The 20,173-nt window shown below is 47.9% G+C and overlaps 1 protein-coding gene across 1 annotated transcript in view; it reads right to left on the reverse strand.

Annotated features, from left to right (window-relative positions):
- The window catches only part of GSE1 (Gse1 coiled-coil protein), an 804,746-nt gene that overhangs the window by 67,430 nt on the left and 717,143 nt on the right, over positions 1–20,173 (reverse strand). Inside the window, 1 exon segment of the mRNA XM_020989231.2 lies at positions 3,030–3,248. Coding sequence (XP_020844890.1) covers positions 3,030–3,248 — 219 coding nt within the window.

Genomic DNA, 20,173 nt, shown 5'->3' on the forward strand with positions numbered 1-20,173 from the left:
ACCACCCAGGCCTTCCTTCTTCCTAGCTCTTCCTACGAGGCACTTCATCGTCTTCAGAGAAGCCCTGAGGTCCCTGGGCCTAGCTCCCATTCCCTGCTGTGGGGCTCCCAGGAGGATTCCTCCTTCCCCTCCCTCAGGGTTTTTCCTTATGTTGGAGTTGGCTAAAACCCCCAGGTGATCCCTGGTCTGGGGAAACTGCCTCAGAAGAGGCTGGCAGGCAGAGGGTGATGGGGGAACACACGGACCTCAGATGAGCCATCTGCTGCTCGTCTGACTCGCAAGCCGGAGCCCAGAAAGGCAAAGCCCAGTGGCAGTTTGTGGCACACGCACAAACGTCCATGTGGGAGACGCACCGCCCATGCGTGGTGGGGAAGGGTTTGCTAGCTAGGGCCAAGAGGTCACTAGCACCAGCCTTAGCATCTCATCTCCTCCCCAGGCCTCTGAGATTAGTCCACTGTAGGTGAGGATGATAAATGAAGAGGCAATAAGATGATAGATAAACGCTCACTTGTGCAGAAATATATTCCCACCCCCAAAACTCTTCTATGCATATCTGCCAGGGGCCGAGATGAGAATGGACCCTGTATGGAACAGCTTTGGCTCCACTCAAGGCCCTCCCCCTCAAAGAAAGAGACCGGCATGAATGGGCAGGAGGAGGCCTCCCTTTGCGCCCCCTCCCCCCAGCCATCTCTGGCAAGGATCCATTTCCCTCCCACAGAAACTCCTCCACCTTCATTCTTTCACACATTTGCTGAGCACTCTTTGAGGCTGTGGAGGAGGGCTGTAGAAGCCATGGTCCATGCCCTCCCAGAGGGAAGGGTCAAGAATCAGAGTCTGAGGCTATTAACATATCAGGGCTGGGGAAAAGCAGAAAATAAAACAGATCAAGAAGCAACCAGCCCTAGGCCTGAATGACAAACTGGACAGAGAAGTCTCTGAGGACCACACGTGGGAATCCTAAGCAAGTAGAAGCCACTGGTCATTTTCATATTGGGAGTAGACCTGGTATAGCTTAGTCCATTTTTTGGTCTTTTGCCTGGAAGGTGAGAAACCTGGATGTATCTCTCTGCCTGATGTGATAAAAAAAAAATTGCCTAATTCGACATCTATCATGAGTCGCTTTTTAATATTCAATAATAATAGCTAGTATTCATACAGAACTTCCACAGATAGATGCCACATATATTTGATCCTCACAACCACCACCGTAGGAAGAAAACTGCTATTACTACCCTCATTTTGCAGATGGGGAAACAGAGGAAGTTAAGTGACTTGCCCAGGGTAACACAGTTAGTAAGTGGCTGAGGCTGAATCCCAACTCCTCAAGCTGCCTCTAGGCATGGGAAATACAAGTGACCACTGGACTAAGGGTGACAGGACCAAGAATCCCATCCCAGCTCTGCTACTTACAAGATTTTGTTTTTGGTTTCTTCATCCGTAAACCTAAAGGGATTGGAAGAGATGATTTGTGAGGCCCCTTCCAGCTCTGATGGTCTATGATGCTTGTGATTGGATTTATAGGGACCTTAGAATCATCTTGTCCAATCAACCTCTCCCCTCATTTTACAGATGGGAAAGTTGGAAAATCAAAGCTTGGAGGTCATGTGCATTATCCAAGTTCACAAAGACCATCTCAAGAGCTGGGGATCCAATCTGGGTCCTACTGCCCCCAAATTTTGGTACTCTCTCCATTAAACTATAGCAATGTCCTTCCATCTTCATTCGGTAAATGCTCATTGATCATTTACAGCCTGGAAGGCCTCATGCCAGGGCTAAGGGAATGAATACAGAAGTCATGGCTCTTCCCCCCCTCCTAGAGGGCAGAGTTTGGTAAGCTGGGCAGTCAGTAGGTGCCAAGATAGCCACAGCCAGTCTTGTCCCAGCCCTGGTGTGTCAGGAAGGAAGGAAGGAGGGAGGGAAGGGAAAGGAAGGAAAGAGATTTCCTGCCCTGACTCCTCCACTGCACCTTGAAACCATCCCCTTTCTGTGGAGCGAGGGTTTGGGAACGTGGAGCAGGGGGACAGGACAAATAGAAGCAGAGAGACCCTCAGCAGGAAAAGCAGGTTAGGATAACAGCACTAGGGATAGACAACTGCCATGCTTGAATGGATGGGGATTCTCAGGTGGAGCCAACTGCTTCATTTCTCTCAATGATGTGAAGCTCTGTCCCTCTGAGGACCTTTCACATACCACGGGTAGAAAACAGGGACCTGTCTCTGCTTCAGGAAAGACCTAACAAGAGGAAACCTGTGCAGTGTTCCACTAAACAGGCTCGAGGGGAGAAGATCCAGGAAGTGCCCCCAATTCTAGGCCACGCTCTCGCTGTACAGCCTGAGACTAGTCAATTCCCCTCTCTGGGACTCAAGGAAGGGGCTGGCCCAGCTTCTTGTCATGCTTTGACTCTGGAAGTATACCTGGGAGAATGAGGTGAGGACAGAGGGGGGTCAGAATGGGAGGGCAGAATGCAGAGCAGGGGTTCTTTACCTGGTGTCAGTTTTAAAAACATATTTTGATAATTCAATTTCATTATAACTGGTTTCCTTTATCATCCTATGTATTTTTATCTTTAGAGGTATAAAAATACGATTCTGAGAAGGAACTTTACCAGACCTCATGAGGGTCCATGGTTACACACACAAAAGGTGTAGAGTCTAGACTCTAGACCGGTTTTCTCATTTTATAGCAGAAGGAATCAAGGTTTAGAAAAACTAAGGATTCAGTCACAAGATGGTAAATTAGCAAAGCTGAGATTCGAACCCAGGTCCTCTGACTGTAATCTGATGCTTTCTCTGCTACACTACATTGTCTCTCTTGATCACACACACACACACACACACACACACACACACACACACACACACGCTCCCTTCACGAGTTTTCCTGCTGGCCCACAGCACACACTATTTCAAGGGATTGGGGCTCACTCTCCAGGGAAGGGAGGGGATGAGCGCACGAAGCTCAAGTCCCCAACCTCCCTGTCCCATCCATTAGACTTGGTGCCTGGATGACACCCTCTCCTCCTGCCTTACCTCTTGGTTCCTCTGCCTGCTTTGCGAGTTTGCGCAGGGCGGCGGCGAAGCTGGAAGAGGGCGCTGCTTGGACCGACAGGTTGCTGGTGGCTGCCGGGCTGCCATTGGGTACGAGGGAGCCATTGAGAGGAGAAGGGGTCAGGGGGCTGACGGTAGCTGTGGTCCGAGTCGCTGTTGAGAGCATTCCTAGTGAAGGGGACTTTGGCTCATGGCTCATGCCTGAAACGATGAAAAGAAGAAATGATCACCAAGGAGGGGAGGGAAAGGAGGGACCAGTCACTGGGATAACCCCAGAGGCCTGGAGCAGGCGAGGGCGGAGCTGGAAGGAGGAGGCAAGACAGGCATCTCAGAAAAGACCTGGGCAGGGGAAGGGGCTCCCCCCCCCCGGGCGTGTAATGTTCTTTTCAACCCCTCCCCCAGAGATAGCAACACATGGATAGGCAATCTAGCCAGTAATCCTTCTAAAGCTGGTTAGACTCAATTTCCATGGTGGCCTGTGGTGGATGGTCTTTGAAAAGGGGCCATCACTACGACACAACCCCAGCTTATACTGGGGGTAGATACCTGTGGGAAGCCTGTTTGGGGAAGTTCTCCCAAAGCATCAACTCTTAAAGTTGCTCAAAGATCTAGAAAACCCCATCCCTGATGCTACCTCCCTCTGCCCTCTGTTCCACGCCTGGGGCAGGGAGTCCATAACTAGGGTAAGAAGAGGAAGGTTCTGGCTGACTCTGAAGGACACATTCACACTAGACAAGGACTCCCCCTCCCACCAATGCCAGCAGAGTCCCTTCTGCCAGGCCTTGGTCAGGCAACAAAACAAGGCTGATCTAGGCCTAGAATGCCACCCTGGAGATCCTACCACCAGAAATACAGGCCTGATAACTCTCTTACAAGAAAGGTGACTTCAATAGGTTTTGATAAAGGGTAGAGAGAAGAGGCTGGGGTAAGAAAGAAAAAAAAAAAAAAGGAAGTTAACCTAGACCTTCGAAAGCTGTTTGTGGTCCTCTAATGGGGCCCTTACTGCATGCCCACTAAAAATAAAGCACATTAAAAATAAAAACTGGGCCCCACAGAAACCTCATTTCCCCACTCTCGAGCCAAGTTCAGGCTCTGAAAACTTCTACACCAGCTGACGCTCCCGTTCCCACCTGCAGCAAAGGCCTGTCATGGGCTGGGGCCCCGAGGAACACCCCCCCCACAAGGGGCACGAGTTCCCTATTTTCTCTTCCCCATGAGGAGTTCAGAGCTTTCAATTTCCCTTTTAAGTGTCAATGAAAAAGCTGTGTTCTTCTCGTACAATCAATAAAACCTTGGCTCGAGTTCAACCCAGCTCTGTCTCAGCACAAGGAGGAGGACCAGGCCATAAATAAGTTTTCCATTAACATTTTCAGCCACCTGCCCCATTCCCGAGGCAGAAAGGGCAGCCCTGACACTGTCCACCGTCCCCCTCTCCCTCAAGGTGGGTACATTAAACAGGAGTAAATCAAAGGCCTAACGGAGACCACACTCTCAGACATACGCCCAATGGCCAGGACAGTTGGCACTCTCTGGTCAGGCTGCCTACACCGAGAATAAATTAGCTTCCCTCAAACAGAGCCAGAAGCTGCAGGAATGACAATGGTTTAAAACAGGGGAGAGGAGAAGTTATGAACTGCAAGCATCTCAAAAATATACGCGAATGAGTAAGAGGGAAAATGAGCACTCCAACAAGATAAGGAAAGTTGGGGGGGGGACACAACAGGGAGGGCCCCCCCTTGGCTTACAAACAGCCCCTCCCTGAGCAGGTATGCTTCAGAGACAGCCAAGCCCGCCCCAGGTCAGTTCAAAACCACTCTCCATCTTCGAAGGAGAGCCTCTTTCTCAGGGGATTCCCCTGACGCACAAGTCTATTCAAAACAAGTCTAATTGGAACATGCCCCCCACCCCCCTTCCCCTTGCATCCCTGCAGATGAGCAGGCTCAGACACAGGCACCAAACCAGGCCGAGTGTGTTCAAGAACCAAGTGCCTGCCCTGCTGCCAATCCTCCACCCCTCTGTTGGATGGGGAAAAAAAAAAGAAAAAGAAAAAGAAAGACTGCCAGCTTTCACCCACGGAACACAACTACCGTGCAGGATCTGGGATCGGAAGTCAAAGCCTGCCTCCATCTTACAGATGAGGACCAGAAGGGACAGTCACTTGCCCAAGGTCACACAGGAAGCCAGAAGGAAAAGGCAGCATTTGAACCTGGGTCTCACCTTCTCTCCAAGGTTTTCTCCACCCCTCAGTGCTGCCTTTCCTAGGAGATGCCCTTCTATTTATCCTGTATGCATCTTGTTTGAATGTGGTTTCTCTTCCCCAACCCCACTCTCCACTTAGTGGGTGAGCTTCTCAGAGGCAAGGGATGAGTTTTGGCCTTTCTTTGTGTCCCCAGCACTTTGGTGCCAGGCATGTAATAAGTGCTTAATTGACTGACTGGTGGGAGCTGTTCCCCGCCCCCCCCCATCCCTCAGGGTTTCTCTGTCCCCTAAGAGGCACATTTCCCAAAGGCAGGTCAGGAAGAGATGACTATGAGAACCCCGTCCCCCAACACACACACATACACACACACACACACACACACACACACACACACACACACACACACACACTGTTTACTGTTAAGAGTTCTCTGACCACCTTTTTTCCATATTCCCTTAAAAAAAAAATAGGTTCCAAATTGGACCCCTTCCTCAGGCATGAGACAGGGCAGGGGCTGTGTGCCTGCCCCAGCCCTCTTCATTCTGGCAGCAGGACTGATTAGGGAAGCAGGAATCTTGGGGGGGGAGGGTGGAGGAGGGAGGTTTTTTTTTTTAATTTAATCAAGAAGGTCTGGAAAATTGCCGCAGAGTTCAATGGGGTGAAGAGAGAGGGCGCCCCCGCCAGCCACAGAGGCAGGCTGCCCACTGCAAGCAAGCTGGCCGAACAGCTGCTGAGGCATCACATGACCCCGGCCAATCTATAACATCCAGGGCTTCGGGGAGATAACAGTGGCGGTTTGTCAGCAGGCCTGAGCAGCAGGCCCTATTGAATATGTCTGAGGCAGCATTGATCCAAGCATTTGACCCCTCTGTGTCCTCCGTTCTCTCCAGTGCTGAAAGCAGGAGGGGGGCGGGCTGGAGAGAAGGGCTGGGGGGCAGAGCAGGCAGTGGGCCCCCACCAGCAGACTGGAGGAGAAGGGAGTCAGAAAGAGACGTGAATCTACCGTTCTACTACAAGGCTTGCTCTCCCAGCAGCAAATATTAGCCTCAGAGCATCTGAACTGTGACCTGAAACCTCAGAGATCAATTATCAGTCTCGGTCCTACAAAGGCTCAGGGAAATAAAGTCACACATGACCAGAGTCACACAGGAATGTAAACCAAAGTCCTGACTCCACTGCACCTGAAGGAGCCCTTGCTCCTACCCCACCCCCATCTCCAAACCACAATTCCTTGGCTCATAGACAAGATTTGCTTGGCTGGAAGAATCTGTCACCCCTAACCTTCCACCAACCGCCACCCAGCGATACTCCCCTGGATTTCTGCTCAGCTGATTGATAAAAAGCACCTTGGAGATCATTTATCTAACCTGACATCATTTAATGGGTGAGGAAACAGGTCCAATTCGGGCAAGTGACTTAGGCATATGTATCAGGTGGCTCACCTTGAATTTTTTCCCCCTCTCTTCCCCATCTTGCCTACCTGCCCTGGCCTCTCCCTTTCATCACTTGACTCTACACACAGTGCTAGAAACAGGAGGGCTCTTCCTTGGCTAAGTGCTGGGCCTGGAGTTAGGAAGACCTGAGTTCAAATCCAGCCTTACTTACTGGCTGAGTGACCCTGGACAAGTCACTGTAACATCAACTGGCCTCAATTTCCTCATCTGTAAAAATGGGGATCAATAACAGCACCTATCTCCCAGGGCTGTTGTGAGGATCAAATAAAATAATATTTGTAAAGTACTTAGCACATGCACATAGTAGGTGCTATATGTTAGATAAACACACATATCTAAATATCCAAACATTTGAGATATATGTTGTTGTTATAGTTTATAGCTGGTCGAACAGATCCCAGGCAAAGACTGAGAATCTTGTCGCTGCAAAGAAAAAGCCGAGGGCTTTGCAGATGCTGGGGGGCAATGGAGACTGGGATGTTCCCTTTCTCCTTCCACTCTGATCCAGTAAGAATTTAAGCAACCTGTCCCCTTCCCAAACAAAAGGCCAGAGTGTTATCAACTAGGGATCTACCTGGAATGCTAGGGCTGGCTTCAGGTGGGTCCCTTCCAAAGACACCCCCCCCCATCAAATTTCTTCACAGGAAAGTCAATGTCAAACACTTCCTGAGGGCCTATGATAAGCAAGAGTAAAGCTCTTACTCCCCAGAGGCTGGGTAGGGAAGCCAAAACATCCCTATGACCAGGAACGGCAGCTTCAAGAGTAAGGTGAGAATTCCCACGTAAAAGGAAAATACTGCACCTGCAACCACCCTCCCCCCAACACTTACTTGTCATATGACCTTAGGCAAATCACTTAACCTCTGAGTCACTAATTCCTCAATCTGCAAAAGTGGCCTGAGTGATCTCAGACAGTAATAATAATAATAATAATGACAGCACTTTAAAGTTTGCAAGGTGTTTGACAAATATCTCATTTCCCCCCCACAACAACAGAGGGAGGTAGGTCCTATTATTATCACGCCCATTTTACAGATGAGGAAACTGAGGCAGAGAGCGGTCAAGTGACTAGCCCAAAGTCTGGATTGGATTTGAACTCAGGTTTTCCTGACTCCCAGATACATTCTATCCACTACGCCATCCCCTACTTCTGTGTCTTAAGTCTATCAGCTTTAAAGCCTCCATTTCTAAGACAGGGATAGAAACCATCAAGGTCTAGGGGTTCCATGAAGCAGCGGAGTCTCCAAAATTGAGCTTTAAGACAAATCAGTGATAAGAACACTGGCTTTAAGAATTGAGACCTGCGAGGTTCGAACTCAAGGCCAGTCTTTCCTTCCTGAGAAGGCTGCAATTCTTCTGTCCAATGATTCTTTAAGGTCCCTTTCAGATCTAAAACAAATCTCAAGTTCACACATGTGCCTGGATAGCACAGACCTCCCTGTCTACGAGGAATAGATGCCCAACTCTCCCATCCCCAGAGACAGCAGGGGAATGTGCATTAGTGAGCACCTGACATCTGTAACCACAAGTCACACTGAAAGTTTCACAGAATCTTAGAGGCCACCCATTTATTGCTCATTCATTCTCCAGACAACTTCAGTATGGGCTCAGATTGGGAGGCACCACCAAGCTGGAGACCTCTGAATACAATGAACTCACCCAAGATATTCTTAGCCCAGCCTACAAGTCCTGACCTGAAACATTTAACAGTGCCCAAAAGATGGGGTCAAAGAAAAAAAGGGGAAAAGGCCCTTCACATGTCCACCCAACTGTCACCAGCTGTCCACCATTCATCAATGCCACCCACCCACTCCATCTTTCTCCCCCTGCCCCCATCGGTAGTAGCCTAACACACAAGCATCTGCCCCAAAACAGATATACTAGCCTTCACCCAGACAGGGGTCATGGGCCTATTCCCTGTACTATTCCAAAGGGTCTGGCGTTAGAAAATCCCTCAATTCCCTGCCGCGGGAGAAGGAATGTTTCCAGCCAGTCACCTCTCTGAGTCAGACAAGACTCCAGTTTGTAGTCCTACAGCATGGGACAATCAGCTTCCATTGTGGAAGCTCTGGATACAGCCAAGGTTACCCGCCTGTTTGCTTCTTCAGTTAGGACGCTAGAGGCTGTCCCACAGGCTCTGCCCTAAGACAAGTTTCTTCTTCATCAGAGGAATCTACGGATACCAGTATGGTACAAAATCACTGGATCCAGAGGCAAGAGAGGCATTAGTTTGAATCCCATCTCTAATATTGGCTATGTATGTCACCCAAGGTGGAATTTTAGAAATTATTTTACAGATGAGAAAACTAAAGTCCAGAACTGAGAAATGACCTGCCCACGGTCCTATTAAGGTTCCGAACCCCAAATCCACCATTCTTTTCAAGCATTCAGCAATGCTTATGTCATTTGAGAGCCTTAAAACAATTCCCAGCTCCCTAGACAGAGCAAGGGCCAATATTTGGGGGCTTAAGTAGAGATTAGGATAAAGGCTGGGTTCAAGAATGGGACCTGTCTGGGTAAAGATTTTTACCACCCCTTCCTCTCTGATAATATCCAGGATATAATTGGCCAGAAGCATCAAAGGACAAGGGAAAGCCAGTTCAGAGAGGAGGCTATGATTTCATTCAGGGCTTCCTTCCCTTAAGGAGCACCCTATCACAATGTCAGAGCTACAAGGCACTTCAGAGATCATTTAGAGCTCAAACAAGCTGACCAAGACTGTCTATACAGCAGTATTTTACCCCAGGCCAGCTCTCATCTTTTTAAGGAATCTGTGGGCACCAGATGCAGGGTAAGCTCAGGGCCTTAAGTAATATGGGAACATCACACTTTGGCACTGACCCCTGTCCCTTCTGGCTGCTAGGCCCTCAGTATCACGAAAACAGCAGGGATTGGACAAGAGGGATTGCCTGGGGCAGTTACTACTGCCTTGGATAATAATCCCCTCAACTGAACATCCGCAGGCTTTCCAGGTCCACTGGACAAAGTCCTGAAACTGAATTCTTGGGCTTTTAGGGAGTGGGTCTTAACAAGGTTAAGTCCAGGATTGGGAGCTGTTCTGCCAATCCAGCACACCTTGGCTATCCTGTCTGTCATCCCACACCTCCCCCCAGAAGGGCTAATATCCCCACATTGATGTCAGAACTCAAGGCTCTGGAGCTATAAGCCCTTGAAAAGCTGCCCTGCTGATGTCAGGTCACTTAAAATAGAATTTCAAATGAGCAGCTTCATTAACAGGAGTCTAAAATTAGCATTTCTCCTCAGCATGTATGCACCAGGAGGGGATAGGATAGGCAGGGTGGAGGTGATGTAGAGGAGGTGATGGGAAGGAGGGTGAGAGGGAAAGCCACATCACATGGCCAATGGTTCCTGGTTTGGGGACATAGAAGGGGAAAGTCCCAGAGCCCAAGAGCATCCCAGAGCTCTCAGCAACAGTGAAGATACTGGCATGGGGGGGTTAAATTCAATGTCTTTTTTATCCTTGGGCCTTTACATAGGGAAGTAGGCTCCAGAAGAGATTACCTGTTTATGCCTAGCAGCATGGTGAAAGACCTGGAACTGTATACAGCAGGCCAGAAAGACTTGGGCTTAAATTCTGCCTTAGGCACTTACTGGCTATGTGACCTCGGGCAAATCTTAGCAACCTCTCTGAACTACAATTTTCTTCATCTCTAAGATGATAACATAGCTACAGAACCCTAGGATGGACTGGAAGCTAGGTCTAAGGCATTTTGTTAACCACTGTTTAAACATGGGCCACTATTAGCCCCATTTAAGACAGACTGGTGTCCCTCCCCATAAAATAACAGTTTTCTAAGAGCTGTCCTCCCTTTCTGAACTATGGAAAAGAATAATGATCTAAAAGGCAAAAGAAAACCTGGGTTTGCATCTAGGCTTCCACACTGTGAACAGGGGCAAGTCACGACCTCTCTTCGCCTCAGTTTCCTCATGTGTAAAATCAGGATGACAATACTGCCTAACATATTTGCAGTGAAAAGGACTGTTTTATTTCTATTTTTTTTTGGCCTGGTATATAGTAAGCACTTAGTAAATGTTTGTTGCTTTGCCTTTCCGATGAAAGATAGGATGGGGAGAGAAAAGAATTTTGTTAATTAAAAAAATTAACTTAAATTTAAATTAATTTTAAATTTAATTTAAAATGAGTAATTCTAAAAATTAAGAAGCAATAATGGCCTTTTGATTTTCAATCAGAGGTCCTGGGTTCAAATTATGACTTTGCTACTCATAAAGCCCTGCCTTTCAGAGCCTTAGTGTCTTCTTCTGTAAATAGACAGGGGGAATTGGTTTAGGTGATCCCGAAGGTCCCTTGCGGGGCTCGATGCTGAGTCCCAAGAACCCAAACAAAGAAAACAGAGCAGGTGTTCTCCAGCTGACGCCTCGGGCAGACACCAGCAGGTGTCGCTGTGAGGCCCCGGGAGCTTCCCCCCCCCTCCCCCCGCCGGGAGGGAGGGAGGACCCGGCATGGGCGTCAGTCCGCATTTATTAAACTTTGGCCCCTGCGCCCTCCCGAGGCCTTGAATGAGTACTGGGATCTCGCTCCCCCTGCCCTCATTATACAGGCATTTATTAACTTCGGCGCTCTCAGCCATTGACTGAATTCTTGTCTACATTATCAGCTCATGTAAATTCATTATACTTAACAGCTGGGAATAAAATCCTCAGCAGGAAGGCTGTGATGGATGAGGGTTTGGGGGGCAGGGATATTGAGGGGGGAGGGGTTGGGTGGGCAGCAGCAGGGGTGAAGAGCTAGGGGTCTCTCTCTTCTTACAGCACAATCACTTCAAGCCTGAGGGCTTTAGAGCCTCAGAAAGAGGTGCACAGGAGAAAAAAAAAACCCAGGGGTTTTGATGGAATGAAACGCAGTTTCCCTCCCTCTTCCTCCCTTCCTCTCCTTTTCCCAGACCGTGTATCTATCCTTATCACCTCCTCCTATCCACCCCCGCTCAAACCCAAGTTTACAAGCGTGTTCCAGTAACACTGACCAAGGCGGTTTCAAAATAACCACCCCTGATACATTGTAACCCAAGCCATCCTTAGCCATTGCTTGCGACCCATGCAAAGGCTAGCTGGCAGGCGTCCAAACAAGCTGCTGGCTGAGCCCCCGGGGAGCTAGCTCCCCTAAGCCTCCCTTTGTAGCCATATTGCTCCGAGTGTGATTCAGTTTCTAGGGATCAGAACTGTAAGCCAAGGGATGCCTGTGCCCTAGGCAAGGAGAGCTGGGGTACCGGGCCTGATTCCCCGAATTCTTACTGGAGGGCAGGGCCAAGGACCGTGACCCCTCCCCTCCCCCTCCCCCCAATCTGCTAGTCCCATACCTTTATTACCATGGGGAGATTAGGAAATCTTGTTAATGGGCCAAGCAAGGAAAAAATCTGTTACTTTGAACCAAAAATGGAAAAAGACACACACGCAGCCTGGACTGAAGTCACGTCCTGTTATCCACTGCCAAGATCTTCAATCAATAGTTCTGATTTTCCTTACCCCCACCCCTTCCTTCCCATCCAGGCAGATGTATCAGAGTAAAGATCCCCAATGCCATCAAGCACTTAAGGATGGCATGGAACCCCAGCACTAAAGAAGCCCAGGAGCTAGAAGGGCCCTCAGAGCACAAACTTTTAGTACATTCAAGAGGCACCTTAGGAATTCATTGAATTCACTCATCTTGAACCCTCCTCATTTTCACAGGTGGTCCAGGAGAAAGGTGGCTTGCCCAAGGTCACACACACAGTTATCAGCAGAGCAGGGACCAAAAACTTAGGTCTTCTAATTCCCAGATCTAGACCGTGTTCTTTTTCCACTGTATTATCCACAATACTATATATTACCCACAATGGAGCAAACATAAATTCCCACCTTGCTCCACCCTCCCCCACCCACAACAGATTTTTGTTTTAAAGGAAAAAATAAAAAGCCTCTTCTACTATATTAAATATGGTATCTCTCTCCCTCTCTCCCTCCCCTCCATAAATGGTTCAGGGAGCATGACTAATCAGCAGTCTGCCTGCCTCCTGCAGATTCCATAATTACTCCTTCTTTTCATCCCTGGCTCTTCTCCGACACCAGACCTCAGGCCTGCTACCTCTATGCTCTGTAATTACAAGCTAATAGCTTAGATGAATTTTCTGCTGGGTCCCAGTTCAAGCACAATCCGCCCCTTCCCCCTTGACAACCCCCCCTAGGGTAATTACACCCTGTGAGGTTCAGCACAGCAGGCCCTCACATTTAGTCACAGGCCTGCATTCTCGGCCTGAATTTCCTAATCACCCCTCTTGGTAATTTTTCATTACCACAGAAAGAAATGTTTGTGAACAAATACAGGGCGTCCCCCAGCTTTCTACATGGTGCCTCCTTCCCCCATAATCCCCCACTCCCCCAAAGGGGCGATGCTTCAGCAAAGTAACAAGTCTGGGGTCACCCCACACAACACATAGCAGCAGATGATGCTAACCCTCTCCCTCCCCATCTCCAGGTTCTGTAACAGACACTTCATAATAAATTCATAAATACATTTGCCTATGGCACGTTCAGAGCTCACCTGCATACAACAGTTTGTGTGTGTGGTGGGGGTGGGGAGGGGGAGAAGATGTGTGAAAAGGTCCCCCACCTCCTGTGCCTCTCTCATTAAGAACACTGCAATATTGCAGAAGTTCTCTGATGGGAGGAGACGGGTGTGTGTGTGTGTGTGTGTGTGTGTGTGTGTGTGTGTGACACACACACATACAATTCAATTCAAGATGACGGACATAGCAACATTTTTTTCTCACCCACAATCCCAAGTTGGAGTTGACTCAGGTTCATACAATTACCGTGTTACTGCAATAATTGGCCAACAGGGTCAATTATTACCATTCTAATTGTTGAGGTAAAGTAAGGTATCAGATAAGGCCTCAGATCCATAGGCCTGAAGGCTTCACCAAGACCTCAGAAACACTCCAAGGAAGGGAGGAGAGGAAGAGAAGAATGGAAGGGGTCTGGAGGCCTTAATAAGACTGCCCCACTATCTATAAAAAGGTGGCCTTTCTAAATAGCTGCTGCAGGTTGGGACATTAACAAATTCCTAACTGTCAGTCAACAAAACCTACTGTCTAACTGGACAGAACTGGACTGAATAGAAGGTATCATGGTCTCACACTGAAGATGGAGAAACCCCACTTATCTGGTTTTGGGTATTTTGGATTTTTTTTGCTGTATTCTTTTAAGAAAAAGGTCTAGAGGCAGCTAGGTGGTGCTGTGGATAGAGCATTGTCCCTGAAGTCAGGAGGACCTGAGTTCAAATCTGGCCTCAGACACATAACACTCACTAGCTGTGTGACTCTGGGCAAGTCACTTAACTCCAACTGCCTCACAAAAATAAAAATAAGAAAAAGGTCTATACTTAGGGGGAAAAAAGCTCAAACCAACAGGACTTAGTTTAAAACAAATATTAAGACTGCATTTGGAACTGAGACGGTGCAGTGCAATATAAAATGTCTTGAATTTTGGAGTAAGAGTCAGACGTGGGTTCAAATCCTGACTCTGACAGTCACTACCTCTGTGAGCTTAAACAAATCACTTAACATCTGTAGGCCACAGTTTCTTCATCTGTATAAGGAACAAGCTGAACTAGATGGACCGCCTCTTCCTTAATGGAAGTTCCGTTCTGCTTCAAACCTGTTCCTACAATGTGGTCCAATGCCACCTGAAAGACATCAGTAACAAACATGCTGAATACCTGAGTTCAAATCCTGACTCAGACATGATACTTACTAGCTGTGTGACCCTAGGTAAGTCACTTAACCCTAATTTCCTCATCAAAAACAAAACAAAACAAAAAAACCAACACAACACGCTGAATTCAGAGTTGGAGGCCCGGGGTCTAAGCCTTGGCTCTCCCATTGATTTGCCCATCTGGACTGCAGTTTCCTTATCAACAAATGAAGAGGGGACAGACACAGCTGTCTACCTCAAGGATCTTGTGGACCCTGGCACTTCCTGTTGGTAACTGCTATCATTCTCAATGGTGGCTCTGCTGGTAAGATATCAAGTCAAGGAAATCTTCAGCTGTATTCTCTACACTTTTATCAAGATGGGGCTGTCTTGGAAAAGATCTCCAGAGTTGAAACAAAGCATTTTCTGCTTAAACAACCACAACTTAGCAAAACTAGACAATTAAAAATGTTAGATTAACAAGAGGTAGCATTCGGAGGGGGAGGGCCATGCTGGTCAAAAGAAAAGACCCTTAACTCCTTTATTCTTGTATTAGAACATAAGCTTCTTGAGGGCAGGCACTGCTTTTGCTTTTTTTCTTTGTCTCTTCAGCACTCAGCAAAAGTGCCTGGTACATTTTGTTGTTCAGTGGTTATGGTCATGTCCAACTCTTCCTGACCCCATTTGGGGTTTTCTTGGCAGAGATACTGGAGTGGTTTGTTACTTCCTTCTCCAGCTCATTTCACAGATGAGGAAACTGAGGCAAGCAGAGTGAAGTGACTCGCCCCACTAGGATCACACAGCTGTCATGCCTGATTCTGAACTCAGGAAAAAGATGAGCCTTACCGACTCCAGGCCCACCGCTCTATCCACTTTGCCACCTAGCTGCCGGGCACATGGCAAGGGCTTAATAAATGTTTGCTGATTAACTGGCTGAATCTGAAAATTAAATTAAGCAGAGCATCTGATTCCACAAGCATTCTGGTTAATGGAGAAGGAAGCTGATACTCGGAAACAGAACACTTTTATAACCTCAATGTAAATTGATCTAAAGAAACTGTTCATGTAAGTACTGAAATGGTCTTAAATGGGAGAGTCAAAGATCAAATGAGGTTAATTCTGTTAGTCTCTGGCCTTCATTCTGGCCAAGATCTGCTCACATGATTCTAGAGTTGGGAAGAACCTTAGAAAAGAAGGCAACTAGGTGGGTACAGCGGATGGAGCACTGGGTCCTGGAGTCAGGAGGACCTGAGTTCAAATCCAGCCTCAAACACTTAGCAGTTTATATGATCCTGGGCAAGTCACTTAATCCTGACTGTCTCAACCTCCTCCCCACCCCAAGAAAATAACTGAAGTCCAACTTCCTTGTTTTACAAGGAACCCAGAGGGAAAGTGACTTGCCCATGGCCACTCAGTTCATAGGTGGAACTCCACTCCTGTCTTCTTACCTCCAAATTTAGCACTCAATACCATTCCAACCCCTTACCAAAGGACGACACCCCTCTCCCAACACTCCCAACAGATGGTCAGCCAGCCTCTCTGGTCTGAGAATTCCCTACTTCTTTCTCCCCCTACTCCCTTCTCGATAAGAATGTCTTCCTTCTCCAGAGCTGAAATCTACCTCTCTGCTGATTTCCAGCCTTGGGTTTTATTTCGCTCATCTGGAGTTACAGGCAGGTTTATCAGCAAGGAAGAAAAATCATTTCTGGAAGGGTAGGAAAGAACAGATTCCTTTCGGGGGACAGCTAGCTAATGTTGCCCGGGGCAGAGCATATGTAGAGTAAGGTGGAGGGAGATGAGGCTGGGGACCAATAGAACTTCGGCTTCCAATACCACAGGCAACAGTCACAGTAAGTTTTTAAATAGATAAGTGAATGAAGAGGAATAAGAGAACAGATGGAAAAAGTATTTGAAAAAGATTATTTTAAGCAGCTGTGGAGCCTACATGGGGGGGGGGGGAGGCAAGCAGGCAGACAGAAGGCAGGGATGGCAAGCTAAAAGGCTTCTTAAGTTCAGAGGGAGGTGACAGAATCCTTGCATGATGGTGGTGATGGTGGCCACATGGAGCTGCCAGTTTTACACACTTTCTCCAGAGCTTTGAAGGTTACTAGCCTGGCAGGTCTGGGAGCAAATTTCTGCCACTGCCAACTAAATCAGGGATGGGGAACCTGTGGTCTCAAGGCCCTCAAGTGTGGCACTTTGACGGAAGTTTGGATTCAGTCAAATGGCCGCACTTGAGGACCTCCAGTGCTACACGTGGCCTTGAGGCTGCAGGTTCCCCCAACCCTAGACTAAATGATCTGAATCTCTTCCAAACTTAAGAGTCTATGTTAGGGCAGAGAGTAAGAGAGGAGAGCACCGTTATTCCCTAAGGCTGGAAACCTGCAGTTCGTTTATATTGATTACAGTAAGAATCGATAATTATGGGGAAACAATAAAACCAGGCAGAGACGAGCTCTTTTTTAAAATAATCTGAGACTGGAATGAGTCTCATGTCTACAAGCACAGCGAGTGAGGATGGGAAGGCTGGAAGCTTTTCACTAACTAAGCAATACCATGACCCATCCTTTCCAGGACCATTCAAGTCACCGATGGTGGGCCCCGTGTGCCTTCTTCAGGCCCCGGCTACTGATAATAGTACATTCACTTACAAGAGCTCATTCTGCACAATTGTTTGTTTGATCTTTTCATGATGCTGGGAGGGCAGCAATAGTCATCATTCCCATTTCAGAGATGAGGATACAAATCCTCAAAGAGGCTGGATGACATGATTTGAGGTCACTGGCTAAGAAAAGGCTAGCTAGCACGTGGCCTCATGGGACTACTCTCAAAGAACGGTTTTCAAGTACCTCATGTGATTTAGTTTTTAAAATTAAGCTAACATGTGTAAGGTACAGGGGATGTGGACACAAAAACCAAAACTCTATTGGGGGTGGGGCCGCCAATTAAGACTGTTATATATGTTATCACATTTGATACTCTCCACCGGTGAGATAAAAATTAGTCCCTATTATCACTCTCATTTTACAAGTGGGGAAACAGAGGGTCCATAGCTCCTAAGGGTCCAGGATGAGATTCAAAACTAAATCTCTCCAAGTCCAACATTCTTTTCCCTACAGTATATTGCCTCTCTTGCAATGACTGTCATAACAGGATAGTTTGAGGGAGAGAAAGCCTGAATGACTAGGGATTAGGAAGAAGCACTTAGAGAAGCCTTGAAGGATTCCAAGAAGCAGGGGTGAGAAGGGTCTGCATTCCAGGCATGGGGTGGGGGACAGCCAGTGCAAAGGCTGGGAAGGCCAGAAGATAAAATGTCAAATTCAACCAACATGCTTGGAATGGAGAGCACGGGAAGCAAAGTAACACCAAGATGCATCTGCAAAGTAAGAGCCAGACTTTTAATGCCAATCACAGGAGTAGAGGCAATGGGGAACCAGCCCAGGCTCTTTAAGAAGGAGTCAGACTTTAGAGATGTGAATTTGACAACAGTGTGAAGAAAGGAGGAGAGGGAGAATGAAAATTGGAGGAAAGGATAAATCAATAATAACAGTTACCATTCATGTAGTACCTTAAGTCTTGCAAAGCATTTTACAAATATCTCATTTGATCCACTCTGACACGTAGGTGCTATTATTATCCCATTTTACAGATGAGGAAACTGAGGCAGACTGCAGTTAAGTGAATTGCTACTGAGGCTGGATTTGAACTTGGGTCTTCCTGACTCCAGGCCCAGTGCTCTGGGCCACCTGGCTGCCTCAAAGACATAGAAACTGAACCAAGGTGGGGACCATATTTGTTGTAAGAAGGGGTGGGGAGATGCAAGAGCTGTTGTGGAGGAAGGCTTGACAAGATCTGGCTGAAGAGGCAAGAATCAAACATGGCTCCAAGGTCCTTCGTTGTGGTGACTGGAAGGGTATTGATGCTTAGGAAGACAATGACTTGGACACGCCGAGTCTCATGGGACAAGAGGTGGAGATGGATGGAAGGCTTGTGAGTGGAGTCTAAGGCTGGATACATAGACGAGAGTCGTCGCCCTAGAGAGAAGTGAACCTATCAAAGCTGATGAGGCTCTTGAAGGAAAAGAAGAGAAGGTGGGCCAGGAAGCAGCCCCTAGGGACTTTCACACTAGTGGGCAGATGGATAATTCAGAAGAGACTGCTGAGAAAGAATGATCATAGCAGAGGAGAATCGGGGGACGTCAGCGTCACAAAACACAAGGAAAGAAAAAGGATTCGTGGGGCACTGGGGGAGGGTTAACGTCATTAAAAGCTGCGGGTGAGGAGCTATTAAACAGGCTGAAGAATTGAGACTAGGTCAACAGAACTGGATGTCAAGTGATCATTGGAAAGATCAATTTAGTTAAAGGATCAGAAGCCAGATTGCAAGGGAGTGACTTAAAAGAGTGCCTGGGAGGGAAATGAGGCAGGGTAGCACTTTTTCCTGTAGGAGAAGGACTACTTTTTAAAAATCAGTTTGTCTGTAAAAGTAAAACTAGATAGATAGAAGAAGATATCTTGAGCCACAATCAGAGGCACTTCAAGCAGAAGGTTTCTTTTAATAAGGTGGAGGGAGACCTGGGCTGGCAGCAGAGGAGGCCAAGAAGCCTCCTTACCCTCCAGGTCGTTCTTCTTCCTTTCTCAAAGATTTTGATACTTGGCTCAGAGGCTCCAACTCTCAGCCAACAGGGAGGTTTGGTCAGGCCTCTGGGCTCATGGTGGTTAAAGGAAGCCCAAGGCTTCTCTCAGTCCAAGTCAGCGGCTCCACATATGGAGGGAGAAAAGAACTCCAAATCCAGTTCCAGGATCATTGGTAATTCGAAGGCACAGAAGAAGGGTCATGACATCATTAATGTATAGCACCAAAGGGGAACCCTGACACTGTCAAACCCAGCCCCGTCATGGTACGAGGGAAGGGGGCCAAGGTTAGGGCAGGAATAAGCACCAGCGATGGGATTGGATTTCAGATCCCGATCCTTCCCATCATACCACAAGGAGTTATTTCCTCCATCTACTTGTGAGGCCACCTCAAATCCCAGCCCTTGAGAGGAGATAGGGCTGGATCCCAGCTTCCACATGCATTGATGGAGGAGGAAGTGACTTGGGCAGAAGGTCTGGTGCTGGCTGCTGCCAAGTGTAAATACTTGGCAGTCACTGTCATGGTAAACCTAGAATAGCCCAAGAGTCCACCTACGGCTGGGGTGGCTTTGAATCAAGAACAGCTCCAGACCTAGTGTCTGAGAGGGGCAGCGGAACCCAATCGCTAGAGAAACGGCTTCGCTGCCAGTCAGGCTTGGGGCTAATTCAGCCAGTGGTTAGCAAAGTTTTCCCTCATGATCAAGAACAGGCTTTTGCAAGATGTCTGGCTAGGGCGGAAGTCTCAGCTATGGAACAGAGCCCCGACAACAGGCCCATCCAGGAGCCAATCCATGACCTTGGCCTCGTTTTATCCCCTCCCTTCTCCTCTAACAACCTGACCTAAGCAGCCTATCTTAAGTGCTTCCCTCACAAAGGACTTCTGTTAGATGCTGGTAAAGTCCTTTGAGAGGGCAGAGTTGGGGAAGCCAAGGGAGGAAAGAAGAGGGTGGGCTTCAATGCGGACGAAGGCAGGAGGAGGAGGAGGAGGAGGAGGAGGAGGAGGAGGAGGGCTGACCTTGGCAAACAGAAAGTCACTCCTCCTAAGTTTCCATGGGACTCGAGGACCCAAAGCCAGGATGCTTAGAAACATGGTCGGGGTTTGTCCTACTCTCTATGGGAAGTTTGGGGTGG

Source organism: Phascolarctos cinereus, unplaced genomic scaffold (assembly GCF_003287225.1).
Source record: "Phascolarctos cinereus isolate Bilbo 61053 unplaced genomic scaffold, phaCin_HiC Scaffold_2;HRSCAF=192, whole genome shotgun sequence".
NCBI classification, from domain to species: domain Eukaryota; kingdom Metazoa; phylum Chordata; class Mammalia; order Diprotodontia; family Phascolarctidae; genus Phascolarctos; species Phascolarctos cinereus.